The 24,842-nt window shown below is 39.6% G+C and overlaps 1 protein-coding gene across 29 annotated transcripts in view; it reads left to right on the forward strand.

Moving 5' to 3' along the window:
• The window catches only part of CHL1 (cell adhesion molecule L1 like), a 193,152-nt gene that overhangs the window by 117,815 nt on the left and 50,495 nt on the right, over window positions 1-24,842 (forward strand). For 19 of the 29 annotated variants that reach the window (XR_508267.4, XR_010589021.1, XM_008164340.4 and 16 more), the window contains 6 exons: window positions 2,484-2,589; window positions 4,494-4,684; window positions 13,956-14,078; window positions 15,480-15,650; window positions 18,814-18,861; window positions 21,925-22,045. Coding sequence is in view for 25 of the 29 variants with exons in the window: in XM_008164340.4 (XP_008162562.2) it covers window positions 2,484-2,589; window positions 4,494-4,684; window positions 13,956-14,078; window positions 15,480-15,650; window positions 18,814-18,861; window positions 21,925-22,045 (760 nt within the window). In the remaining 4 variants the exon portion in view is untranslated. The remainder of the gene's footprint in view (window positions 1-2,483; window positions 2,590-4,493; window positions 4,685-13,955; window positions 14,079-15,479; window positions 15,651-18,813; window positions 18,862-21,924; window positions 22,046-24,842) is intronic. The other 10 variants (XR_010589020.1, XR_010589019.1, XM_065550795.1 and 7 more) reach the window with 1 other exon arrangement.

Consider the following 24,842-nt stretch of genomic DNA (forward strand, 5'->3'; position numbering starts at 1 on the left):
TTTTGGTTGAGATTCTTTCTGCAACTGATCTGATATACATATCCATTTATTTATTTATATGCCTTGCAACCTGCTGTTTCATTTTCAAAAGGGAACATATGTGGATCTCTTGGAATAGTTTTATCCCAGGAGAATATTTCCCATCACTTGAATGCTGCTTGCAGGAGCACCTACTTTACCTGTGTCTGGCCATGGTACACATCAAACGGCATATTTTACATAGCTGGTTCTTCTTCAGTGAATGTGTAAAATATGTAATGAACCTCATAAAAGGCCAATCCCACTGAGGAGGTCAGTGGAGCTGACTAAAGGAGCAAGGGGATGAAGATTTAGCCCCCCAAACTACATTTCATCATAGGCAAATAAATAAGGCTGATTATAATCACACCACAGTTTTCTTTTGGAAAAAATCTTATCCCATTCATATTTGTGTTAGATAAATTGTCTCATCAATTATTCATAAAAACAGAACAAACCTGGCCTTTTTTTCTAGGCATTCAGGGCCCGATCCTCAAACATATTTAGGCACCTAACTCCCATTGATTTCAGTAGGAGTTAGGCCCCTAAACTCCTTTTGGGGATCTGTGCCTCAGACACTGAAGCCAGGAGGGTCCTATAAGTAGTTTCAAAATATGTTAGGGCTCAGCTATAAATTTAAGGCTCTGGCCCTCTTTAGGGCACACCCCTGCTTTCCCCCCAGACCCCAGCAAGAACTCTGAGTGACCCCATGCCTCCCAGCAATCCCATCTTCAATGGAAAACGCACTTGCTTGGAGTTTCAGCATACACTCCCTTCTGTAGCTAGCTAGCTCTACATACCAGTGCACGGAGGCAGTACCTCTCCTTCCTTCGTAAGCGGCTAGCCCCAGTGGATAGCCAGGAGCAGTCCTGGCACTCCGCTGTGTATAAGATTGCATTTGTAGCCAAGGATGGGACAGGTTCCTTGTGCAGTCACCTAAACATAAGCACCAACTCTGGGGAACCATCTGTCCCTTAATTTATTTGAATGAAGCATTTTATATTTTAATAAAAAGGAATTATGTCTGAATGTTTATAAGCTAGTGGGAAAGGGTGGACACAGTAGAGATGTAAGGGGTTCGACACGATATGTGCAGCAAGATACTACATTTTGTTTGAGCTTTGAGCTTCATAGCCTGGTCGACTTAAAAGTGAAACCAGAGAACATGTTAATTTTCTTTCTTGTTGTGTATAACAACCAATGTGATGATCTGTTATCCCAGTTTACAGTGCAGAGCACAATCTCTGTTGTGTGTCTCTTACTCAACACTTTCATTCCCATAGAAGTCAGTGAAACATCATTGATTTCCTGTATGCATAGTAACGATGCACATTCATGCCACAGATGAATGAAAACAATATGTATCCATAATGGACCCAACAATTTACCATGTAGTGTATCTATGTGTAGTTTAAAACATGCCAGGTTATTAATTTAATCTCCTTCTTAAACTTGGTAAATTCAGGCAAACATGAAACATTAATGCTCTAGCAAGCAATGTGTAGGTATTGACTGACTTCTATGGGAATATTTCTATTGTGAGTGATAGCTCATCATTTCTGATTGCAATAAAATATATGTAATATTAATGGCTATGTTCAGAAATGTCACTAATGAAATGGATGGCATGCTCTGGGAAGTGTATAATCATCCATATTCCATTTTATTTAAACTCGCATGTATGTTGCACATATTTGATTTATCTGAGGATTCGCCACCTGCTTGACTCATTAGGAGGGAGGGGGAAAAGTATTTTCTTCTAGTCACCTGGCTTTAAAAAAAATCACTCACAAACCCTCATAAAACAAATCAGAGCTCAGTACAGTCATGAGCATTAGAAAGTTAGCCTCCACATTTGTTATCTTTAGCTTATGTTGGAAGAGACTGTGGTCTCTATTATGACTCTATGAGCCGGAGTCATGCAGGGATGGAGAAGCAGGAACACCAGCTATGTTGCGACTTTCTTGATGCATTGTGCTTTCAGACTGGAGAACAAGTTATGATGTTGTAGAGGGGAGAACATAGGAATGGCAGAGCAGAATTCCTTCTGCTCATGCAGCTCCCATCACTGTTCTACAGGAGTCTGATCCAAAGCCCATTGAGATCAATGGAAAAACACTAAATGACTTTAGTGGATTTTGGATCAGGCTCCAGGTGAAGATCAATGCCTGAGGAGGGTAGGACAAGAGCCATATAATTACTCCATCCCATTTTACTCCTTCCATGTCATGCAGTTCTGCAGCCAAGTGCTTTCCAACCTCCCTTTTGGTGCTGAGACACTTGAAGCCCTGATTTCAGGATGCTGACAGTGTTTTTATTGTTAGGAGAATATGTATAAAAGTGCATCTGAAATGTTTGCCGGGATAATGTAATGGGGTCTGGCAACCTTGAGCTCTTTAAATAATCTGAACTGTGTTTAGTTCTGTTTGAATAGCTCTTGATCTAATCAAATGTCCTCTGTTCAGTTGCACAGGTTCCAACAATTACAGAGCAATCCATGACCCAAGTTGCATACCCTTTTGATGAAGACTTTACAATTAACTGTGAAGCTAAAGGAAATCCACAACCCATGTAAGCGTTTCTTTAAACTAGAGGCGTAATCAAAAGTTTGTTTTCCTTTTCTACCTGTTAACTGTTGCCTAAACATTGTTCTTACTTGGCAGGGAAAGGGAGAATTGATGCACACTAATCTGCTCAGAATCTGGGGGGTAAATTAAGCTTTGTGTTCCCTGTTAGGCCACCCAACTTTTGTTGCTTGATCTCTTCCACTCACTCCATGAATAGGGATTAACATGCCTTTTCCTGTTTGGAAATGTTTCATTTCTCAAGTATGTGCTAAATTTACCCCCAGGTTCACACAAGGCTGACTCAGGAGTATTACAAGAGTTCCGAGGTGTATAATGGCAATCAAAGGGTACCAGCTGTCAACTTGCTTTTCACACTGCTTAGCCTCCTCTCCCCCATGAAAATACCAAACTCATTAAACCACGTGCCAAGTAGTCACATTTACATTTAATTTGATATTTTGTATGTGCCTAATATCACAACAGTTTTCTCAAATATAAGCACAGGATAATATTTTGCATCCACTATTTTTAATATAAATTTATGGGGTGGGGGGGTGTAATAAAATACTCTGTGAAATTTTACCAGTCAGGTTGTTTGTTCAATATGGATTAAATAATTTATTAACTAGCTAGAGCTCTGTGTATGTGTGATTGTGGCTGTAGAGTTTTGACATGCATTACTCCACAAAGTGAGCAAAGTTTAAAACTTGGTGTTTTTTTGTATTTTTTTGTAAATATTACTGTTATTTTTATATTAAATAAGACATAGTCATTTTCAAGATGGCTCTGATTGGAGCTGTGCAGTAAGTTAACAACTAACTTGCCCTGTTTCATGTTTTGTTACTAACTGAAAGGTCATCCTAGGTTCACTGTTGCCAAGGTTTCCTAACATTCTGAATAGGATAGGTCAGAAAACAGAATGTCCATTCACTAAGACATTCTGACATTTTATTGCTCATTCTGAATGGGAGTAAAAAGTCAATTTCCCACAAAATAAAATTCAATTTTTTTTTATTTGGGACCATCAAAACTTTTTGTTTCAATAGTATAAAAAATAGTATAGAATTTATATAGATATATCTCTACACATAATATTATATAAAAGTCTAAATGAAACATTTCATTTTGTTAAGATAAGTGTTTAGTTTCCACTTTATAATTTCAATTAGTTCTTAACACTATTGAAACAAAACGAGAAAGTTGAGAGCCAACAATTTCTTCAAAATCAACATGTTCCTGCAAAATGTCCAATAAAACTGCATTTTCCAATGAAAAACTGTTCAATTGGAAATTTTTCGACCAGCTCTACTTCTGAATGCACCTGGCCCAGTTTCAAACCAGCTTGGATTGAGTTTTGGGTAAATAAGGTAGGTAAAGTTATGGGTTTGTGTCAAAATCACACCCAAATTGTGGTTTGTGTCAAAATCAAAGGCCACTTAAAACATCTCATGTTTATGTGCCAAACCAAGAGAAACTCAGTGGATTCAACTAAATTTTTCAAATTTACACAAGCCAGAACCAGTGAAATTGTTTGCTTGCATGGACCCCTCCCAACGAACAGCACCAAGTTTCTCATAGCTCTCGTTCTAATCCAAATTCTGTAGTTCCTTTCATTGTGGCAAGTATTTTGAGACTGTGACTTTCATTTATTGTCCTTGCCTTCAGCCCGGATTAATATTTTTGTGTCACAGTCAGTTATCTCAAAGTAGCGTGCTCAATAGGAGAGCTGTGCCCCATAGCTAACATTAGCTACATTTCTCTTGGGGCCTGTTCCAGCACCATAAAAGTCAAAGGGAATTTTGCCATTCACTGTAATGAGTTAGGATTGGGTCCTTGATTACCATTATGCTTGTACTATAGCGCATTATTCTCCAAGTCCTTATGTTTAATGTTTGTATTACCTTTCAGTTTTAATTGGACTAAAGATGAGAAACCATTCGATCTACTATCCGACCCCAGGATAATTGCATCCAAAAATTCAGGAACATTTGTGATCCAAAATCAGGGGATCATAGCTGATTTTCAAGGGAAATATCGTTGTTATGCTTCAAATGAACTGGGAACTGCCATGTCAGAAGAAATTGAAATAATAGTTCCAAGTAAGTTTCTCAAATGAAATGCTGTGTTTCTTTTTGTTGATAAATGGCATAGTCAATTGCTTGACCATACTTTGGTTGATTATTTCTTCATGAAATATACTCGAGACCAGATAACCAATGTCAGTCAGGTTTATTAATATGGTATAGGAGAAAGGTTTGATATGATACTAGTCTCCAAAGAACAGCCCTGTGCAGTGACGTTACATTCACCTTACGCAGAAAGTGTGCACCCCAAGTTACATATTTCAGCTGATATAATGTATATGATTTTATAAATTACATATTTCTTTACACGTCACTAAAATCCATCTCATCAGTTTGTTACAGTTCCCTAACCTGTTGTTCTGTTCCTTTGTTATCTTTGTTTTGGGTATTAGCATTCCAGTTACTAATCTGTGAAGGTATAGCCCTAGCTTGTACTAAGACATAGAATAGATGTATCTTGATTTTGACAAGTTTCCTAGCTGCTTGTGCCAAATGCTTACTTCAGCAAATACAAGGTGTTATTGGGTACTTAGCATAAGTAAACAGGATTATGGTACAGGCTAGTTTAGCCTACATCACTGTTACAATATTTGTGATTAATGTTGTTGGTGCTTAATGCAGGCATGTATGTATGTATAGCCAGCATATATTAGTCAAAATTTTAATGAAGGGAGATAATATTAGATGCTATCTCAGTATAACAGTGAAGGTTGTTGTCATATATGGCATGCTATGCTATTTATTTATTCTAGTGGGCATGGTGATATCAGCCTAAAAAGTGAAACTGAAAGCTATAGTTATTAATTTTTAGAATGTCATATATTTCTCCTAATGTTCTCCATATCTCTTAGGGAGCCCTAAGAAACCGTCAAGGTTTTTCTCTGTTTAACCACAATATCCTCAAGAAATGTTCTAGAAATTACCATCCTCCTAACCAAGAATTCCTGTGGAGCTGTTTGCCACACTTGTGAGTCAGTTTGACAGGCCCTTGCAATGCAGCATTCTGACATTTTAAAGCGTTGTCATCATGTAGTGTCCAAGCACCACCATGTTGCAACTTAATGACATTGTGTCAAACCATTAGCCTCTTGAGATGTAATGTCCCAATGGGATGACTTTTCACGGGCCTCAGAACTGATTTCAGACTTTTTGAATAGTGAGTCACTTCAAATAAACACCTATGATCTGGGAATCCCGATGTGGTAGTCTAGCATATCCCTAGTTACTTCGTAATCACTCCAACCACTTGCTACTGAGTGGTATGAGGCACTTCTGTCCCCCCCCTTTCCCCACCACTGACTCACTAAGTTTGTTCCTCAGCATTCCCAGCTCCTGTTTGCTAGGAATTATTTACCAAATCTGAGTAAGTAGCATGGAAGTTCAAGATATTACCACTGAACCATCAGTACCTTCTAAGTTTTCTAGTACAAATACTAAAGAACATCCCAAAAACAATTTAATTTAAAAGGAACTGGATAAATTATGTACATATTTTCACAGCTATATTAATTTGGAGAGCATTTATTATTCACTGATACTTGCTGAATACAATTCACCATGCTTTATCTCTAGAGAATAAGCCAGCAGGGCTGTTAGTACAGGCTTTTTTAATGGCATCCTCAGGAGAATTGAGTGTTCGGTGGCAGAAAATGATTTGCTTTGACTTGACTATTATTTCTCTACTGAGGCTATGAAAATAAACAGCTCTTTAATGCCTTTTCTTTTCATTTTTCATAAAAGTCATAGCAGTTTTTTTGTTCTGTGTTTAAAACAGCAGTTTTGGTCATTCAGTGCCACCAGTCATAGTACTTTGCATTTCTATAGCTTCCTGCTTTCAAAGGACCCCAAAGCACTTGACAGACAAAGGTCCCGCTGAGATCTGCATGTAATGGAGGCCCTCCACGTGCTGACTTCAGCCTTTGCCACGGAAGGGAGTGGTCACCTATCTCCTTGGCAGTATTTCTGGCCATTTGAGTGCAGAGGTAGCAGACAATAGAGAACATGCAGCATTCTTCTACCAGCCCTGTAGAAAAGTTTATGCGGCCTCTTTCTGTGCCATGCGCCATCTCCTGAGAAGTGATCTAAAGGCATCTATAAATAGGGGAAAGCCTGGCAACATGGCTTCATTGGAGCTGTGTGGTCACAGAAGCTTAAAAGAGTCTGAGAAGGAGACCCAGAGAGTCCACATAAACTGTTCTGTATTGGGACAGACCCCCCAAGATACACAAGGAGCAGAACCTCTTGATCTTTCTGTGGGGACAAAACATTTATTTCTCTCTGTCTCGATCTCTATCTATCTCTGGTTTTATACTACTGCCTTTACCCATAGTACCTTCTGCATAAAATCAGAAACAACAGTGAAGTCCTCGGTGAACTTCATGGAGTCTGTGGAACTTCTTCCTTTTCAGGGAGATTCTTTCCTGATTGAATACTCTGAAATGAAATACATGAGAGGAGTCTCCCAGGGTTTTCTTTTTTACTGACCAGCTTTTATGGATATATATTTTTTTTTCTTGGGAGGTGTGCTGTATACACTAACTAGCCAGTTAAGCCTCATGACACCCTGGCCACAAAGGTCAGGTGTGTATAGATAGGAATTACTTCACTCATCACTAAATTGCAGCTGCCTGTAGGGGTGTAACTCATCAGCACTGCACAACAGTTTGACTTGAAATTGTATTTTCAGTTGAACTGAACTGAATGTCATGGTGTGAGTTAAAATGACCTAGTCATTACTGGAGGGGACACAGTAGTTGTTTAATGTCACCCAACAGTTTTGGGCAGGGTGAAAAGAGCAACATTGCCATTCAAAGCTCTAGGCAGAACACAATTATTCACTTTGGAATCTGGCCAGGGCACTGGGGTTGATACCACTACTCATAAGAAAAGTGCCGGGGGCCCTTTAATTTCCCAAAGTGGTGAGAACGTCAGTTTTATGTCCCTTCTAAAGTATGTCACCTCCAGCAGTACAAAGTCTTCTGATATTCTGGTGATCCACTGACCCTGATTCCAAAAAAGAGGTACTTAAATATACAAAAAAAAAGAACACTTTCCTTAGTCGATGCCTGTTTCTTGAATTTTGGAATGTGTAGTTGAGGCAGGACATGTGAATAGCTTGATATGTGCTGGACAAGACTTCCGTCATTGCAATAAGGGTGCTCATATTAGAAGTAGATTTCAGTTCCCTTTATTGTATTGACCAAGAACTGTGGCAGAATCTCAATGCATCTTTATCTAAGCATATGTGTATGTTTCATGTCCATACACAATTAAGTGAAAAAACAGGAATTGCGGATTACTATATAGTGCAACACATTAAATGCCATAATAAGACAAGGATGCAGACAACAACCACTGTACTACTGAACTTAGAATTCTGTTACTTTAATTAGTGAATGTGCCCAATGTCAGAAGGAGAAATTGAATTCGGACTAGAAATTTAAACCTTGTGTTTAATTGATCACAAGGTAACACCACCTCGTTGGTGAAATGTACACAACATCCACTTACAGTATATTTATAGTTACTTTCCTTAAAACACTTAAAACTACAGGATAAAAGCATAGCATGAAAATAAATTAATCAAGAAATACATTCACTGACAGTATCTCACATTATCGATTGCACAGTCTACCTAGAAGGCAAAGCCTGTATCTAAAATTTGAAAAGGCATACTGAATTCTGTAGTGAAGAGACCAAAAGGATTCTTGAGTTGAGCTAAAATAACAATTAGCATTAAGGCACTTGGCAAAGGCGAATGATCAATATTATCCTCATTTTACAGATGAGAAAACAGAGTGGCTAAGTAATGGAGCAAAGTCACACAGCAGGTTGTGCACGAGCCGGGAATAGAACCCAGTTCTGTTGGTCACCCAATTTACCAACTAATTCACTGTGATTATTTTGACCATCCCTGAGTCATTTATGGGGATAAATGCCCTTCTTCTTGGGAAAGGGTAATAGCGAAAACCTTGTAGGCAAGGACTGGCATCTACCCCATAGTAAGATGCCTTCCTAGATTGACAGCCAGCCATTACATTAGTCAGTTTAGTGTGGAAATTAGAAATCATTCCATAAATTAGCAGAATCATCCTTTGCAAACAGTTCAAGGACTGTAATGAGAATTACTAATTTAACTCCAAACTGCACAAGCCAGAACTGAAATTGATACTCTGAGACAGATCTCAGGCTGTGTCCAAGCTGTGCTCAGCATAGTGCAGCACAGGAAGTTATAAGTCACATTTATGTACTTCTGGTTTGCCGGCCATGGGGTTGATCCCTGGCATAAAGAAGATCAACCTTAGGGCTGCTCTACTTACTGCTGATTATCAATGGCCAAGGAATTCTCTGGGTATTGGGGATAGCCAGGGAATAGAGATCTCCTGGCCATTGTCCCTTTAGCAGTTCTTATTCAAGACTGGGCAACAACAGTGTGTGTGTGCTCTCTCTCTGTCTCTCGCCAGTCTGCTGGTGCAAAGTGGGTATAAACCTGGTGGAGTCGGCCAGTGAATGAATCCTTCTATGCAGGTATATGAATCGGCCAATGAATGAGCCCTTCTGTGTAGGGAATATATAAAACCATATACCTGCATAGAAAGACTCATTCACTGGCTGAATTGCATCTGAGAATCTCCTCAGTGCATGGTTCTCCAGCACAGCTTCCCAGTGCTAACTTCAAATGCAAAAAAACCCAAACCCAAACACATACACTCTCTCTCTCTCTCTCTCTCTCTCTCTCACTCACTCACACACTCACACACACACACACACACACACACACACACACAAAACAGTGGGCCTTTTCTGATTCTCTTCTCACTTACACTGGTGTAAATCCACAAAGTCAATGGAGTGATAACTATGTACAACCAGTGTAAGAGTGTAGAACAGGCACCTTAATTACATCCTTCTCTAAACAGAGTTTAGACTAAAGCTGATAACAAACAGTTACACTGAGAATTTGTCTACACCATGGAGCCTATGTCAGTACAGCTATGCCAGTATAGCCCCTAGTTTAGACAGCGCCAGCACCAACAGAAGAGGGAGAGAGTGTGTGTGTTGTGTGTGTGTGTGTGTGTATTGGAATGCCACCACCCTGAACAACATTACCCAAGTCGACAGAAGAACTCTTCTGTCAACATAGCTGCTCCGACGCTGGGGATTTTTGCAGCATATCTATGTCACTAGGGATTTTGGTTTTTTCACACCCCTGACCAATGAAACTATGCTGACATATCATTAAGTGCAGGCTAAGCATGAGTAAATCTGGACTAATCCCACTAAAGTTTAGAGTGTAGTGAAGTGACCTACGTAACTTCAGGTTTATACCAGTGAAACAGAACAGATTCAGGCCCAGGATCTATACTAAAAACACTCATTAGTTTTAGCATAAGATTCCTCCTCATTTTTCGCTGAGATTTTGAATTTTCTGAACATAGGAAAATAGGAGAAGGGATTCACAAGACATTTGCTGAATGTTTCCTCTCCCCTGCCCCATTTATCAGTGGCATTTCAAAACATTCAACTCTAATCTTGAGTTTTCCAGTAGCGTATGGTCATTAAATCGCAAGTCACTTTTGGGATTGGCTATGTCCAGGTTCACGACAGTGAGAGAGCAACAATCTGTCACTGCTTGGGTCACCATCAGTCACAAGCAGAGAACTTGGGCACAGAAAATTTTGATCCTTATGTGTCTCACAGTTTAATAACACTGTGGTATTAGAGAACTCAAGATATTACTTCGCAGGAATTAAAATGTGGCATGAGGAACCGTTCCCAAGACAGTTCTGAGTGTGTTATATATCACAGTGTGCTTTGGGAAATGTTTCCATAAGAGCCAGAATACAGGTGGACAATTTTTCATCTTGTGGCTCTTTTTTTTTTCTCCTGTCAATGGATTGTCTGAGCCATGATAGGATCCACCTGCTGGCATTTCAACAGGTCATTCTGAGGCCCATTATACAAGCTTGTTCTCCCCCTGTGTAATGAAAATGTGAGATGGAGTACCTTGAGCTATGAATGATTGTCTGGCCCTGCTCTTTATGTCCGTGTGTAGGCTGTTGCCTGTAATATCGACATGACCTTTTTGGTATATGTCATGGCAAACAGATTGATTGATTTCCAATTTCACATCATCCATTTGCCGTATGCAATTTCAAAATCTATCATCAAGCAGTACGTCTTGCATAGAGCTCAGAACCACTTACCAGCTTAGCTCAATTATTATAAATTCTGTGATCAGCCACAAATTGGTAGCAATCGTTTACATAATATCCAAGAATTAAAATGATGAATACTGCAAAAAAGTTACACACCTATATGCACTTAGGAGTGATATCACACAGCCAGTTCTTAAGATAATGTTATGCTCAAAAGTGCTGGTGGCTGCCTAGATCATGGAGTGTACTAAGCAACTTCTATTCAGGCTAACTGTGGGAACCATTCAATACCCGGGGTATACTGATAACTGAAACAATGGAAACCAATGCCCAGGGTCTGCACCAGCAAGGCAAGCCTAGGCAGTGGTCTGGCCATGCTGATTAAAGCTGATAACAAACACAGGGGCAGGACAGTGACTGAGGTAGGGTTGTGCATGTGTGCATGCTCCAGACAGAAAAGCTCTGATAGTGTGTCCCTGAGAAACCGATAAAAAAGAGAGCTTCTGGGTTAAGTGCTGGCTGAAAGAGACTTGGAACGGTGAGCAAGAAGCTATCTCCTGTTGTTTTCTTCTGGTGGCAGGATTACATCAAAGAAATAACTGACTATCAACAGTTTCTCTTAATAAAAACAACTCACAGTGTCCCAATCTTGAGTAGCTGCTTGGGTCACAAAGGAGTAACAATAGTATCAGCTTCTTTGGTTTTTAATAACTCCCAGAACACAGAATGTAGGAGAATTTCACCTTCCAGCTGATTAGACAGAGTGGGCCTCAGCAAGAGAATCAATTGGAAGCTGACCTAAATTCCAACCTAATCTGTTTACCTGGCAGGTTGACTCAGGAACTGGAATTGTCACTGGGTGTACCTCATAGGATTTAAGGAGTGAAGAAGCTATTGGAAGGAAGCTAGCTGTAGTATTCTCTCTATTGTCTTTCACGAAGTGGGTGAGATTCATGGGATCTCCATTTTATTGCTTGTTAGGGAGCCCTACTCTGTTTATAAACTGGAGATTTTAAAAATTGTTAATCTCTCTGCCAATAGAAGATTGGTAGATATAATTTCTCATGCTCCATGGTAGGTGTGAGAACATTCCTTCCATTTTCTCTTATGGCAGAGTAATGCCTTCCCTTAGGCCAGTGAAAGCCATACACAATTCTTACTCAAGCAATGAACACCATGTTGTAATTGTTCCAGTTCAGACTAGCTAGTGTTACCACAGAAGGAAATTTAAGAAGAAACTGTAACTCGGAAACACTTCTCAGAGTCACAACATGCCCGTTCTGCTGGCATACATGTTGTAGGGAGGTGGCCCCGCACAGGAGCGGCACCAGGGTTTTTGCTGCCCTAGGCGGCAGCGCTCCTCCTCTGAGCATTTGGCGGCAGGAATCCTTCTGCTCCGCGTCTTTGAGGCACTTCGGTGGCGGGTCCCGGAGTGAGTGAAGGGCCTGCTGCCGAATTTCCGCTGAAGACCCGGAGCGGAAGGATCCCCTCGCTGCCGAATTTCCGCTGAGGGCAGCAAAATGCCGCCCTCCAAATCCTGCCGCCTTAGGCGACCGCGTAGGGTTGCCTAATGGAAGCGTCGTCCCTGGCCCTGCATAACCCACACACATCTCTCCCCTAATCCCTCCCAGCTACTTACTCAGAGTGGGACAGGAAGTATCAGGCATACAGACTCTGTTTTCTCCTCTGCCTCCAAACTTAAGATGCAAGTAGGTCCTGTATCCTGCTTCATCATGGAACTACATAGACCACAGTCTCAATCTATCTCGTAATATTTGTATGCAAAATCCCCAATAATCATTCAGTTCCTTAACTGTAACCTACAGTTGGATCTGGGCCAGATCCTCAGATGGTGTAAATGGAGTATACTGTTTTACATCAGCTGAGGATCTGGCACAGATGAGCTTTGACATTTAAACGTGTTATAATATGCAGTTGCGTTGCACTGGAGTTCACATTAATAACTGGTATGCAAAGCTGGCACTTTTTGGTATTTCCCTTTGGCTCTTGATGTTTCATTCTTAAAACTATTGCTTAATTATGTATTGAACTGACAGCATTGCACCTTGCACCAGTTTTAACTTGCCTCAAATGTAAGCAGGATTCAGTGCCTGCCCTGAAATAGTCTCAACTTGGTTTGCTTAAAGAGTGGTTACATTTAACAAATGAATTTGTTTGTTGCATTGTGGCTTCTCTATGCTCATTCCAGGATAAAATCTTGCTCACCTTGCTTGTGGATGTAGTACCAGTGCCTTCAGTGGTGTTGTTCGCATGAGGCTGGCAAACAAGATAGAGTCCTTTGCTCCTGTTTGCAGCTGGCTGGTTTGCAGCTGGGCTGGTTGCTGTTCCCGTCCTTTATACACAGTCCTTGCGGGTTTCCATTGACTTCAGTGAATTTTGGTAATTGAATCAGGTCCTAAACTATTGGTTCAACTGGTCTATATTAAGAACCAGGTCCATTAGCCTTTGTGCATGTGAGTCAAAAGGACTGCTTCAATGTACAAGGATAGCAAGATCAGACCCTAAAGATTATGTAGGGTCAGTCTGCAGCTGTGCCACAGCAAAGCTTGCACACCTGAGGTGGGGGGAAGCAAAGATCATCCTAAGCTACCTTTCTTCCTTTTCTAATTCTGGGGCTGACTGAGCACCAAGCCAGCCCCTGGCTCAAGTTATAGCAGCTGCCTAAAGGCTGCTCTAAGTTGCATTGCCTTACAGTTCCCTGGGAGCCATTATGCCAGCTAGGATCATCAAACCACAGTCCTGCTCTTGCTAGCCTCCTGCATACCCCCGGAGTAGTGGGCGATAGAGGAGAAATGTGTTCTAAGATGGGTTGATGTAGAGTCATACATGCAGATTTTATGTCAGACTTCCCCTTAACATCACCATTACTTTGCTTTCCGTTACACCAATTCCTTTGTTCTTTGTGTACTACAAACTCTTTTGCTGGGATCTTGTCATCTTACTCTTTTTTTCAAAAAAATGCGTAGCCACTTTTTGCTTTTATGCACATAATAATAGTACTTAATGCAGAGAACAAAAGGAAGGATATGGGGTAGATGTGCTGTTTGTATAAAAGGGGGCTAAGGATAAGAAAATGAAGGAAATGGTTTGTTTGTTTTTTGTCATAGGTGTACCAAAATTCCCAAAAGAAAAGATTGAGCCAATTGAGGTAGAGTATGGTGATGCTGTGGTTTTGCACTGTAATCCTCCCAGAGGAATTCCACCTTTGCATATCTATTGGATGAATATTGGTAAGTAACATTTGATGACACAACACATAACAGGCCTTTCTTAAAATGCCTGTCCAAGATCAGTTTCATGACAAATTCATAACTGATGAAAATTATAAGTGTAAGCGCTAAGGACAAATATATGGGTGGCATTGTAGGCAACCCAGTAAAAGACTTTATTTAATGTGCAAGAGCAATCAAAAGCACAAGCAATATTATAAGGATGGAAATTCAGACCCCATGAAGTAACTGGCAAAAGTCCAGTGAGTTTTTAAAGAATGGGATATAAATCAATATCTAAAATGTTATAATGCCATTACATAAATCAAAGGTATACCCTCAATATGAATATTTTGTTTAGTTCTGGTCACTCCATCTCAAAAAAGGATATAGCAGAGGGATTTAAGAGAGAGGTAACAAGAATGGTTAGACACATGGAAAGCTACTGGGAATAATGGTACAGAAAGGTGAATCAGGTCATCTTCTGCACCTTTCATAATATATATACAATGAAACTGGAAGGCAAACATTAAAGTTGATGAAATAAAATACTTTTTAACATAACACATACTTAACCTGTGAAACTCATTGCCACAAGATAACACTGAGTGCAAGAGCTCAGCAGGGTTTTAGAAAGGGCTAGACACACACAGATAATCAGAACATTCAGTTACAGTAAAGTGGATAAAATACACCAATAGTATAAACCATCCTGCTTCAGAAGGCAAGCCAACCGTTAATTGACAAGATTACGAATAACCTTTCTCTATTGTCCGGTTATGGCATAATTGGCTATTTTGGGGGATTCTGTCATCTTCTTTAAATGTCTAGGGTGAAATCTTGGCCACATAGAAATCAATGGCAAACTCCCATTGACTTTGGTGGGACAGAGATTTCACCCTTAGGATTTATCACTATCAGAGACAGGATTCCAGACTAGATCGATAGACAACTGCTCTCATTCCACATTTGGCTGGTTTGACAATGAGCCAACAAAACCTTTGCAAGTCTAGGAGTTACATACTATAAGGTGTACTTACAGGGAAGATAAGTTTGGGTTCTGCACAGTGGAAACCTAGAAATCAAGGCATCCGTGGCAGTGCTGCAAGTCTTTGTAGCTCTGAAACTTGCTGGGATTTTCACTGCATCATCCCCTAGTAATTACAGAATTAAAGTACAGGAACAAAACTGACTTTCCAGAGAATTCATGCTGTTTCTGAGAAAGTTTACTTAGGTTCTTGTTTCATAAACTCCCATTCCCATGGCTGTAAAAGGACACAGAGATTATGATTATGTTGCACCTCTTTCCTCTTTTGCATCAAAGTTCCATTCTGCACCTGAAAGCAAACACAAGACAGGAAGTGTAAATTGAGGGATGGCTAGATATTATTACCATATTATAATTATTTTTTTTCTTGCTAGATTTACAACACATTCCACAAGATGAAAGGGTCTCCATGAGCCTTAAGGGAGATCTGTACTTTGCAAATGTGGAAGAAAATGACAGTCGAAGCGATTATTGTTGCTTTGCAGCATTTCCCAGGCTGCGGACAATCGTTCAGAAAATGCCAATGACACTGATGGTTACACGTAGTAAGTGTTTTAAAAATTGTTTTAACTCCCCCTTGTCACTGAATGAAAAAGTGTGCCATGTGTCTAACATGATTCTCTCTGAAGAAAATACATGTTAATATGCTTATTCCTATATTATAAGCCTTGCTCTGAGAGCTAGATCCAACTGATAAAAAGCTTCTGCAGATGCTGGGCTGCAAAAGCGCTATTGTCTTCCTCCTGTTCTCCACAACTACGAAATCTAATCACGATGCATCAGGGAAATCAACTCCCTTCTCAGCCACTGAGTGGATCATTAGGCATTCCGTACTGCCTCTTCCCCCGAGCCTGGGTTTGCCTGGATATGGCAATCGGGCTCTGGAGAATGACATTAGGGAGCTGCAGTTAACATGATCAGGGAGTACTCCAGGTGTCCTATTATGCAGCAAGGTTCTTGTTTGGCTGACTGGATATTAGAGCACTTCAAAATGGCCATAACCTAGAGTTCTTGGTTTGTACCTGACAAGTCTGTTCCTGAGCTCAGCCATGGAGAGCCAATGGTACCATTTGCCTTCACTTCTATTAATAGTAATCAGAATATTACAGTAGTGCCCAAGCACCAGCCAAAGATGGTGCCCCACTGTGAGAGGAACTGAACAAACAATAGAAGATTATCCCTGCCCACTTTTGATAGGTGCCCAAGAGAAGGTAGAAATCAACAGAAGTCGTGACTGGTCCCTCTGTCTCTGAATGCACAAAATCACCTGTCACTTAGAAAAAAGCCTCACAAACCCCATTATTTTGTAAGTTACAAAAGCATCAACTTTCATAATCTTGGGGAGAACTGAGTGTCAATACTTTCCCAGTCACAGGAAATGTACTCCTACTCTAGAGCAAGAGGAAAACTTGTTTGCATGGCTGCCTCTAGTAAGAAGTAAAAAGCATGGAGGAATTGAGCATAATATGGCATGAAAGGAGCTTTGCATTTCCTGACTGAAAGGGCGAATAGGAGACACGGAGCTGTTCGTTTTCTGAGTCGTGGCCATTGTAGCTACCCAGTTTTTGGCAGATGAAAAGAACACCAGATATGTCAAATCTTTTCAGTTTCCAAAAATGAGAAAAAGGTAGTTTCAGGTACTATGCCTGCATGTGAGTTCAAACCAGACAACAAAGGAAACAAAGTGACTCTATATACAGAATGTACAGGAAACAGTGCGATTGTGCTTTTGAAAGAAGCCAAACAAACAAACAAACAAACAAAAAGAAAGAAAATCAGAGATAATATGGTAGGCCACGTTCTCAGGTTGGGGTAATCAAAGCTTCATTGAACTCAGTGGAGTTATGACAGTTTACACTAGCTGGAGAGCTTTCCCATTTTGCTTGACTCATTCCGTTGCAGTAATTTTAAGTGTCACTTGCAAGAATAAATATGTTAAAAATCAATTGAGAATATATATTATTTTAGTCTGGCTTTGTCACCCTTCTGGTTTCAATAATATCTGACTTTTGGGGATTTATGTTTCCTAAAAAAAATCAGGGATATTTTCTTCCCAATCGAAAAACCTCAATATTTAACTTACAAGCCATATATTTTCTTGCTGGGGCAAAAAGATAAATAATTAATAACACTAAATTCATATACCTTAATACTTGATTAATCCATCTTGAGGCCTCAGCTGGAGTACTGTGTCTAGTTCTGGGTGCCATATTTGAAGAATGGTGTGGACAAATTAGAGTCCACATGAGCAACAAAAATGATAAAAGGTTTAGAAAACCTGAACGATGAGGAAAGTTAAAAATAAACTCTAGGCATGTTAAGTCCCAAGAAAAGAAGACTGAGGGGGGACTTGATAACAGTGTTCAAATATGTTAAGGGCTTTTATAAAGAAGATAGTGATAATTTTTTCTCCATATCCACTAACCGTAGGACAAGTAGTAATCAGCTTAATCTGAAGCACAGGAGACTTAAATTAGATATTAGGGAAAACTCTCTAACTGTAATGATAGTTAAGTACTGAAATAGGCTTCCAATGGAGGTTGTAAAATCCCTGTCATTGGAGGTTTTGAATAATAAGTAAGACAAAAACCTGTAAGGGATGGTGTAGGTCAGTGGGGGTACACAGAGGTCTTCCACGGGTACATCAACCCATCTAGATATTTGCTTAGTTTTAAAACAGGCTACATAAAAAGCACTAATGAAGTCAGTAGAAACTAAAATTTCATATAGACAATGACTTGTTTATACTGCTCTATGTACTATACACTGAAATGTAACTGCAGTATTTATATTCCAAGTGTTTTATTTTATAATAATATGGTAAAAATGAGAAAGGAAGCAATTTTTCAGAAATAGTGTGCTGTGACGCTTTTGTATTTTTATGTCTGATTTTAGAAGCAAGTAGTTTTTAAATTAGATGAAATTTGGGGGGTACACAAGACAAATCAGACTCCTGAAAGGGGTACAGTAGTTTGGAAAGGTTGAGAGCCACTGATCTAAGTATACTTGACCCTGCCTCAGCAACGGGTCTGCACTAAATGACCTTTCAAGGTCCTTTCCGAACCTACTTTTCTATGATCTATGATGCTAAGTTTTAGGATATTAATTGTAAGTAAAATATCAGAAGTAAATATTGTATTCTATAGATGTGTAAATGTCTCCAGTCACACACACAGTGGAGGACTTCATCCTGCAGGGTTTGGAACACTCTGGCCTCAGGGCAGTAAACCACTTAAGTACATGCACGTTACTGTTGAAGTCAATGGGATTATGTATGTACTTAAAGTGAAGCACATGCCTAAGTGCTCTGTGGGATTGGGGCCAGAGTGCCCCTACTGAGGCATTGTGTCTGAGACCAAGAAGAAGCATATAAATAACAAAGGAGAAAAGATTAAGGATAGACTCTTTTAATGAATGCTAGGAACCTACCAATCTTATTCGACATAACTCTGATAAAATCACTTTTTAGTGAATCTTTTCCTGAGTTTTACATCTTTTTAATGCTTTCTTTATACATATAGAAATTCATTGTCTGTGTTGATTTGCATTATATTCTTTTGGTGATTTTATATAAAATATATTTACATTTCCTTTAAGGAAGTATTTTGTGTAGGTTTCTTTTGTTTGGTTGACGTTTTGTTTGTTTTGACCTTTTAACCTATATCAACTATTCCGTTTGCATTTGGTTTTCATTTTTGTTTATTTCAGTTAAACATACTAATGACTCAAGCTCACCTAATGCTGCTGTTACTAAGGGTGAGTTGAATGTACCTGTTTGTTTCTTTGCCTTTTGAATTCACGAGAATACTTAAGAGCCACTTAATGTGTTGGGTAATTAGAAATTTTAGTAAAATGAATTATTCTATCAATTTAGATGAAATACTGTGACTGCTTAGGAAAAACTTTTAACATGCTTGCTGGGTATAAGCAGCACATGGATCAATATTGACTCCGTCTTTACTATCTTGACTGAGGTCTGAAGGATTTTTCACATTACTGCATCTCTCTTCCGTGTGAAATAAAGGGCTCAGAGAAGTGGTCCTGACAAATAGAAACTGTTTTTTAGAATAGGCAGTTTTGCTGATCAAGAAAGTGATTTCAAGCTAGCTGCAAAAAAACATGAAGGAATTATATGACCAGCTAGTGTTAGAATATGCTGTGAAGTTTAATGTAACAATAGCAGAAACTATGGATAGGATTGATAAGGGTGTGTAGCTAACAGAATATATCTGGATTCTCAACCCAAATACTAGAGTTTGTTGGAAGATTTTAGATGAAAGTTTTCTATTGGAAAATGCTGTTTTGACAAAACTGAACATTTTCACAAAATGGATTGATTTTGAGGAAATTTTGTTTCTTTTTTTTAAAGGAAAAAGCTATTAAAATGTTTAGATGTCCTGTTTTGATATTTTTGGATCTAGAAGTTTTGATTTTTGTTTATGTATCATAAGCTTTTCTTCCTAAATTTACTTTATTTTTTTCATATTGAATCATAAAGGGTCAATATTAAAAAAAAAGGGGTTGAGTTTAGTGAAACAAAATGTTTCAAGTGACTCAAAATGATATTTTTGCGAGGTATTTCATTTTGTGAAAAAATTCAAAATTATGTTTTTTTGTTCCAATTCGGGTACAAAACAAAAACTTTTCATGAGAAGGAAAATCTATTTTCCACCCAGTTCTACCAAATACCTTATTTTTCGCCAAACATGGTTAACAAGAGAGAATATATTTTAAAATTAAGTCCATCATTTCCAAAACTAACTAGTGATTTTGAGTGCCTCAGTTTCTGGAGTGCCCAACTAAGAGGGCACTGAGAGGGACTTGATTTTTCAGAAGACTAATGCTGAACAATTTCTGAAAATCAGGCCATTTTCACGTGTCTCATGCTGGACACCCAAGAGTGCTATTCATGTCTAAAAATCTAAGCATATGTGGGTGACCATTTGTGTACAGCATATGTACTCACTGGTATGTAGTGCACACTGTTCAAAGAGACCCAAAGCAATTAAAGAAGGGGAGAAGAAAACTGGCTTGTAAGATAGAAATGATCTATTACCAAATTATCAGTAAATCACTTTTCTTGAAGAATCAGTAAATATTTGAATGACATATTGGCTATTAATTATTACTGAATAGCCATTTAACGATATAAAACGTATTGTCAAAGAAACAATTGATTTTTTGTTGGCAGTCTAGAGTAAATGGTTATCTGAAACCCAGTACAATAAAAAAGGAGTTTTGTTATGAACAGTGGCTTGTTTTCAAGCTGTATTCCCAAATGCATTCTTGAGTTATTGTAAATTCACTGTAGAGGGAAGGAGAATTCTAAGTTGCTGGCAAAGGAGAAAAGATATGATATCAGCTGAGATTTAGAAGACAATGTAAAGTTAGTGAAGGGGAAAGGTATTAGGAAGACTGTTCCAGATGGCAAGAACAGACAAGGAAAGACTCATTCACCACCGTTGGTCAGAGTGTGTGGGCGAGGGGAGAAATAAGGAAGCAGAGAGGAGGCAAGTACTAACTGAGCAGGCAAGAGAATAGAAAAATGGTCCACGAGAGGGGCTGGAGCAAATCCGCCGTAGAGTTTTTTGAAGGCATGGCAGGAAATTCTGAACTGGTTCTTAAAATTGACTGGGAACTAGGGCGGTTGTTTGAGGATGAGGCACACTTCTTAGGGCATGTGAGGTGGGAAGCCGAAATCTTCTTAGGCTATCACCTGGAGAGATGGGACTTGGATCTTAGTTTGGAGGGATTAGAAGAGATTTCAGCAGAGTTGAATCAGAGCATCTGGCCCAGCCAGCCTGTCACCCGGCTTCTCCCCAGCTTCCAAAAACTCGCTGCCACACCCAGTCTTCTCTAGGATGGGTTAGCATCTTACCGTAGGCAAGTAAAACAACAGAGAACAGCCTTTTAACTCTTCTTTTCTCTCAGGCTTCCGAGTCACCTCTCAGAGGTGTCTCTGGTGCTTCTGTCCTGGCAGCATCCCAGTTCTAGTCAGCTCTGCTTCCCTGAGCCCTGAGACCCTTCCAGGGACCAATCACAGGAATTAGCTGCACTCAACCATGATTTTCCTTCCTTTCCCTAGGCATGGCCTGTCTCAGTCGTTCCCTTCCATCTCCCATTTCCTCCCCTCTGGTAACACTTAATAGGCACAGGGATAGCCCAGGCCCCTTTAATTGGCTGGATTGGGCTTACCTGCTCTGACCCAGGGGAGTTGGGCCCAGTTCTACTCAAAGGGACCAGTTCCCCTGTAACACACCCCTTCACCCTACCATTTGGGAGTCATACTGGTGCAGCTGCAACTCCGGCCCTTTTAAGAGTGCCATATCCCAACCAACATCATCTGCAACCAGCTCTTGTGCCAACATAATTCAGGCCCCCTGCACATCTTCTGGGTTGGTTTGCCTCTTTCAGACATCAACAGTAGCAACCAGAGAGAGAATCCCCCACTGTTGTATGACTCTAGCCTAAGCCATTGCCCACCCCTGAAAGCTGGATGGAAAAGAACTACTCATGAGAGTAAAGTTGTGTATATCTTTAAGGGTTTGCAGGTTCAGGGCTCCGGTTTTGAGGGAGAGAAGTTTCTAATTTTATTCCTGTTACTATAGTTGTGTTTTGAATGTAAGTAAAAAAACAGACCTGTAGGTAGGTCCTTTAGAAAAATACCACAAATATAAAGAAAATGAATGAATGAATATTCCAGAAATCTTCTGACCAAAGCAATATTTTTAGCACTGGTTAGAGGGTACAGAATGATTCAGGGGCATATGTTATCACCTTACTGCACAAGGTCTGATCCTTTTCTTTTCTCCTTTTTAGCTAATTTCATCAAGGAAAGAAAACCCAAAATACTGATACCACCTGAATCTTCTGGTAGCAGCTCATCAGTTACTGTCATCAAAGGGGGAGTTCTACTGCTTGAATGCATTGCTGAAGGGCTGTGAGTACTGCACCCACTTAACCTTCTGAAATAAAGTTAGAGTAAAAGGAAGCACCTTTAATAATTCTCCAACAAAGTATATAATTTTACACCAAATCTTCATGCAGTTTCTCTTTAAATAAATTGTACTTATTGAAAACTGGCATAGAGTTATGATGGAGAAAGTTTCCTGTTGGAGAGTGAATAGTGTACAGGTTATAGACAAGTATAACTAAAGAATCAGCATTTACCATAGTAACTGGCATATCACAGTTATTTATCCATCCTGTGATCACTGATTTTGCAGATATTCCAGTATGGTGACCACTGAAAATCATTATTCTTTTTTGAGTGCATTAGGAATTGATTCAACTTCCACAGTTTGGACTCCAATAAAAAACAACCTGTTTTTCTTTTCTAGCTTGGCCAGTTCAGAGTATTGTTTAAGTATCAATAAATTCCTGAGTTTTTCCACCTTCAATGAGATTTCAATTTCTTGAGCACCATCGTACAAGGATTCATGCCTTCCATGATGCCCGTTCAGAAACAAACCCAACAACCGAGTAAAAGACTGGGGGCATTTGACATATCTGGCTTCAAGACTAAGCTTGATAAGTTTATGGAGGGGATGGTATGATGGGATAGCCTAATTTTGGCAATTAATTGGTTTTTGACTATTAGCAGGTAAATATGCCCAATGGTCTGTGATGGGATGTTAAATGGGGTGGGATTTGAGTTACTACAGAGAATTCCTTCTTGGGGGTCTGGCTGGTGAGTCTTGCCCACATGCTCAGGATTTAGCTGATTGCCATATTTGGGGTCGGGAAGGAATTTTCCTCCAGGGCAGATTGGCAGAGGCCCTGGGGGTTTTTCGCCTTCCTCTGCAGCGTGGGGCACGGGTCACTTGCTGGTGAATTCTCTGCACCTTGAAGTCTTTAAACCACAATTTTAAGACTTCAATAGCTCAGCATAGGACAGGGGTTTGATACAGGAGTGGGTGGGTGGGTGAGATTCTGTGGCCTGAGTTGTGCAGGAGGTCAGACTAGTATTAGTACTAGTACTAGTATTAGTATTGGTAATACCATAGTGCCAAGGAGCCCTAGTCCTGGCCCAATAGTACCCCATTGTGCTTGTACAAAAAGACCATTCCTGCCCCCAAATAATTTATAGTCTAAGACAAGATGCAACAAATAGATACAGACAGGCAGGGGTATGTGTATGTCTTATTGCCATTAGCGCAGGATGGAAAATGAGTGGGAAATGGGACAGTCTAAGCAGACATGATTGAAGTGCAATCCTCATGATGATGATGTGGCATTTAGCTGTGAATACCCCTCTAGGCCCTGATTCCCTTGAGTGTGCAGGGGTAACTTGGCAACCATACAGCAATACTTTCATCAACATGGGATCAGGTTTACCGATGCCCTCCATCCTGATCACCACTTTTTACTTATGCGTGCAACTTTCTTGTACTTACTTGTACTTATGCGTGCAACTTTCTTCCCAAAAACAGTTGCGTAGAAAAACTAGGTAAAGCTTAAAAGCCTTCCAACCATTAAACCTAACAGGGAAAACACATTTGCTCCTGGGTGATGTGTGATAGAGCTCTCTGTTGAATGGGTGTTTAAATCATCATGTTTACAACCTGTATTGTTGAACTCCACATCCCTGTGTGCTCACTGTGATTAGAAGATAAATGATCCATATGAAAGCATGTGCAATTATCTCCCACTATAAACCTCAAAATCAGGGTGTTTATCTGCCTGAGCAAACGTGTTCAGGGCATCTTGTTTGTCCATGCTTGTTTGAAAGGGCATCACTCACTCTTTGAATAGACAAGATTATGACTTTGCAATTGGTTGCCATTTTCTGAGAGCATGTGAACAACTCATCTTTGTTGGATTCATTCCAAGTAACTGTAATGGACTCTTGTTCCTTTTTGCAATACATCCCATGTCTAGTTCACTGCCACTTTCACTGTGAACTTCCTTTTTATCCAGTGGATGGATTCTTTTAAAAAAAAAATTGTGTGTAAATTTTATGCTCAGAAATGTAAGGAACCGATCACGTTGGTTGAAACAAGGACAGCATGGGAACTTGTTCTGCACATTTCCTCATAAAACTTTCCCCATGTAATAATTAAAGCAGGTAGGAGAAAGGAAAGTATACTTCATAAAAATGTTAAAACGGAATGAACACTTTACATTTACATTTCATTCAAAATTTCCCATGACCTTGGAGAAAAAGTACTTCCTCTTTCAAGTATATATAGAAAAGTTGGGGTGGGGATGAATTACAAACCGTGAGGGAGTTATCCCCATTGAAACAAATTAAATAGTTTTTTAATCATTTTTTTTTTGTTGTTTTTAAGATTTACATCAAAACATGAACAAATTAGGCCAAAATGGAAAACAAATATCTTGTAGTCAAAAAGGTACTTTTCTTTGGAAAAAAAAGAATGAAAACTTTTTGATGGACTCTAACTGTATTCCCCCACTTACCTCCCCTCGCAGCTGTTCTATGCAGTGAGCAAATGTCAAGGAGGAACTAGATTGGCTAGATTGAGACAAGTATCAAACTCCAAAAACGAGGACCAGTCAATCAAAAAATAATTAATGGCAATAAATATATTGCCACTTTGTGATCTCGGAGGATTTTACCCTGATCTTGAAAATGGCAGGCAACCTCCTCCAGATGGTACAAAGATCTAAACTGGTGTTGATGAAATGTAAGGGGTTTCATAGTGTCTCTGTTTCAGTACTATATCAGGGATGAACTCTCTTGCAGAAAATTTGACACTTGAACTATTATCCATGCT

Source organism: Chrysemys picta, chromosome 7, assembly GCF_011386835.1.
Source record: "Chrysemys picta bellii isolate R12L10 chromosome 7, ASM1138683v2, whole genome shotgun sequence".
Lineage (NCBI taxonomy): Eukaryota > Metazoa > Chordata > Testudines > Emydidae > Chrysemys > Chrysemys picta.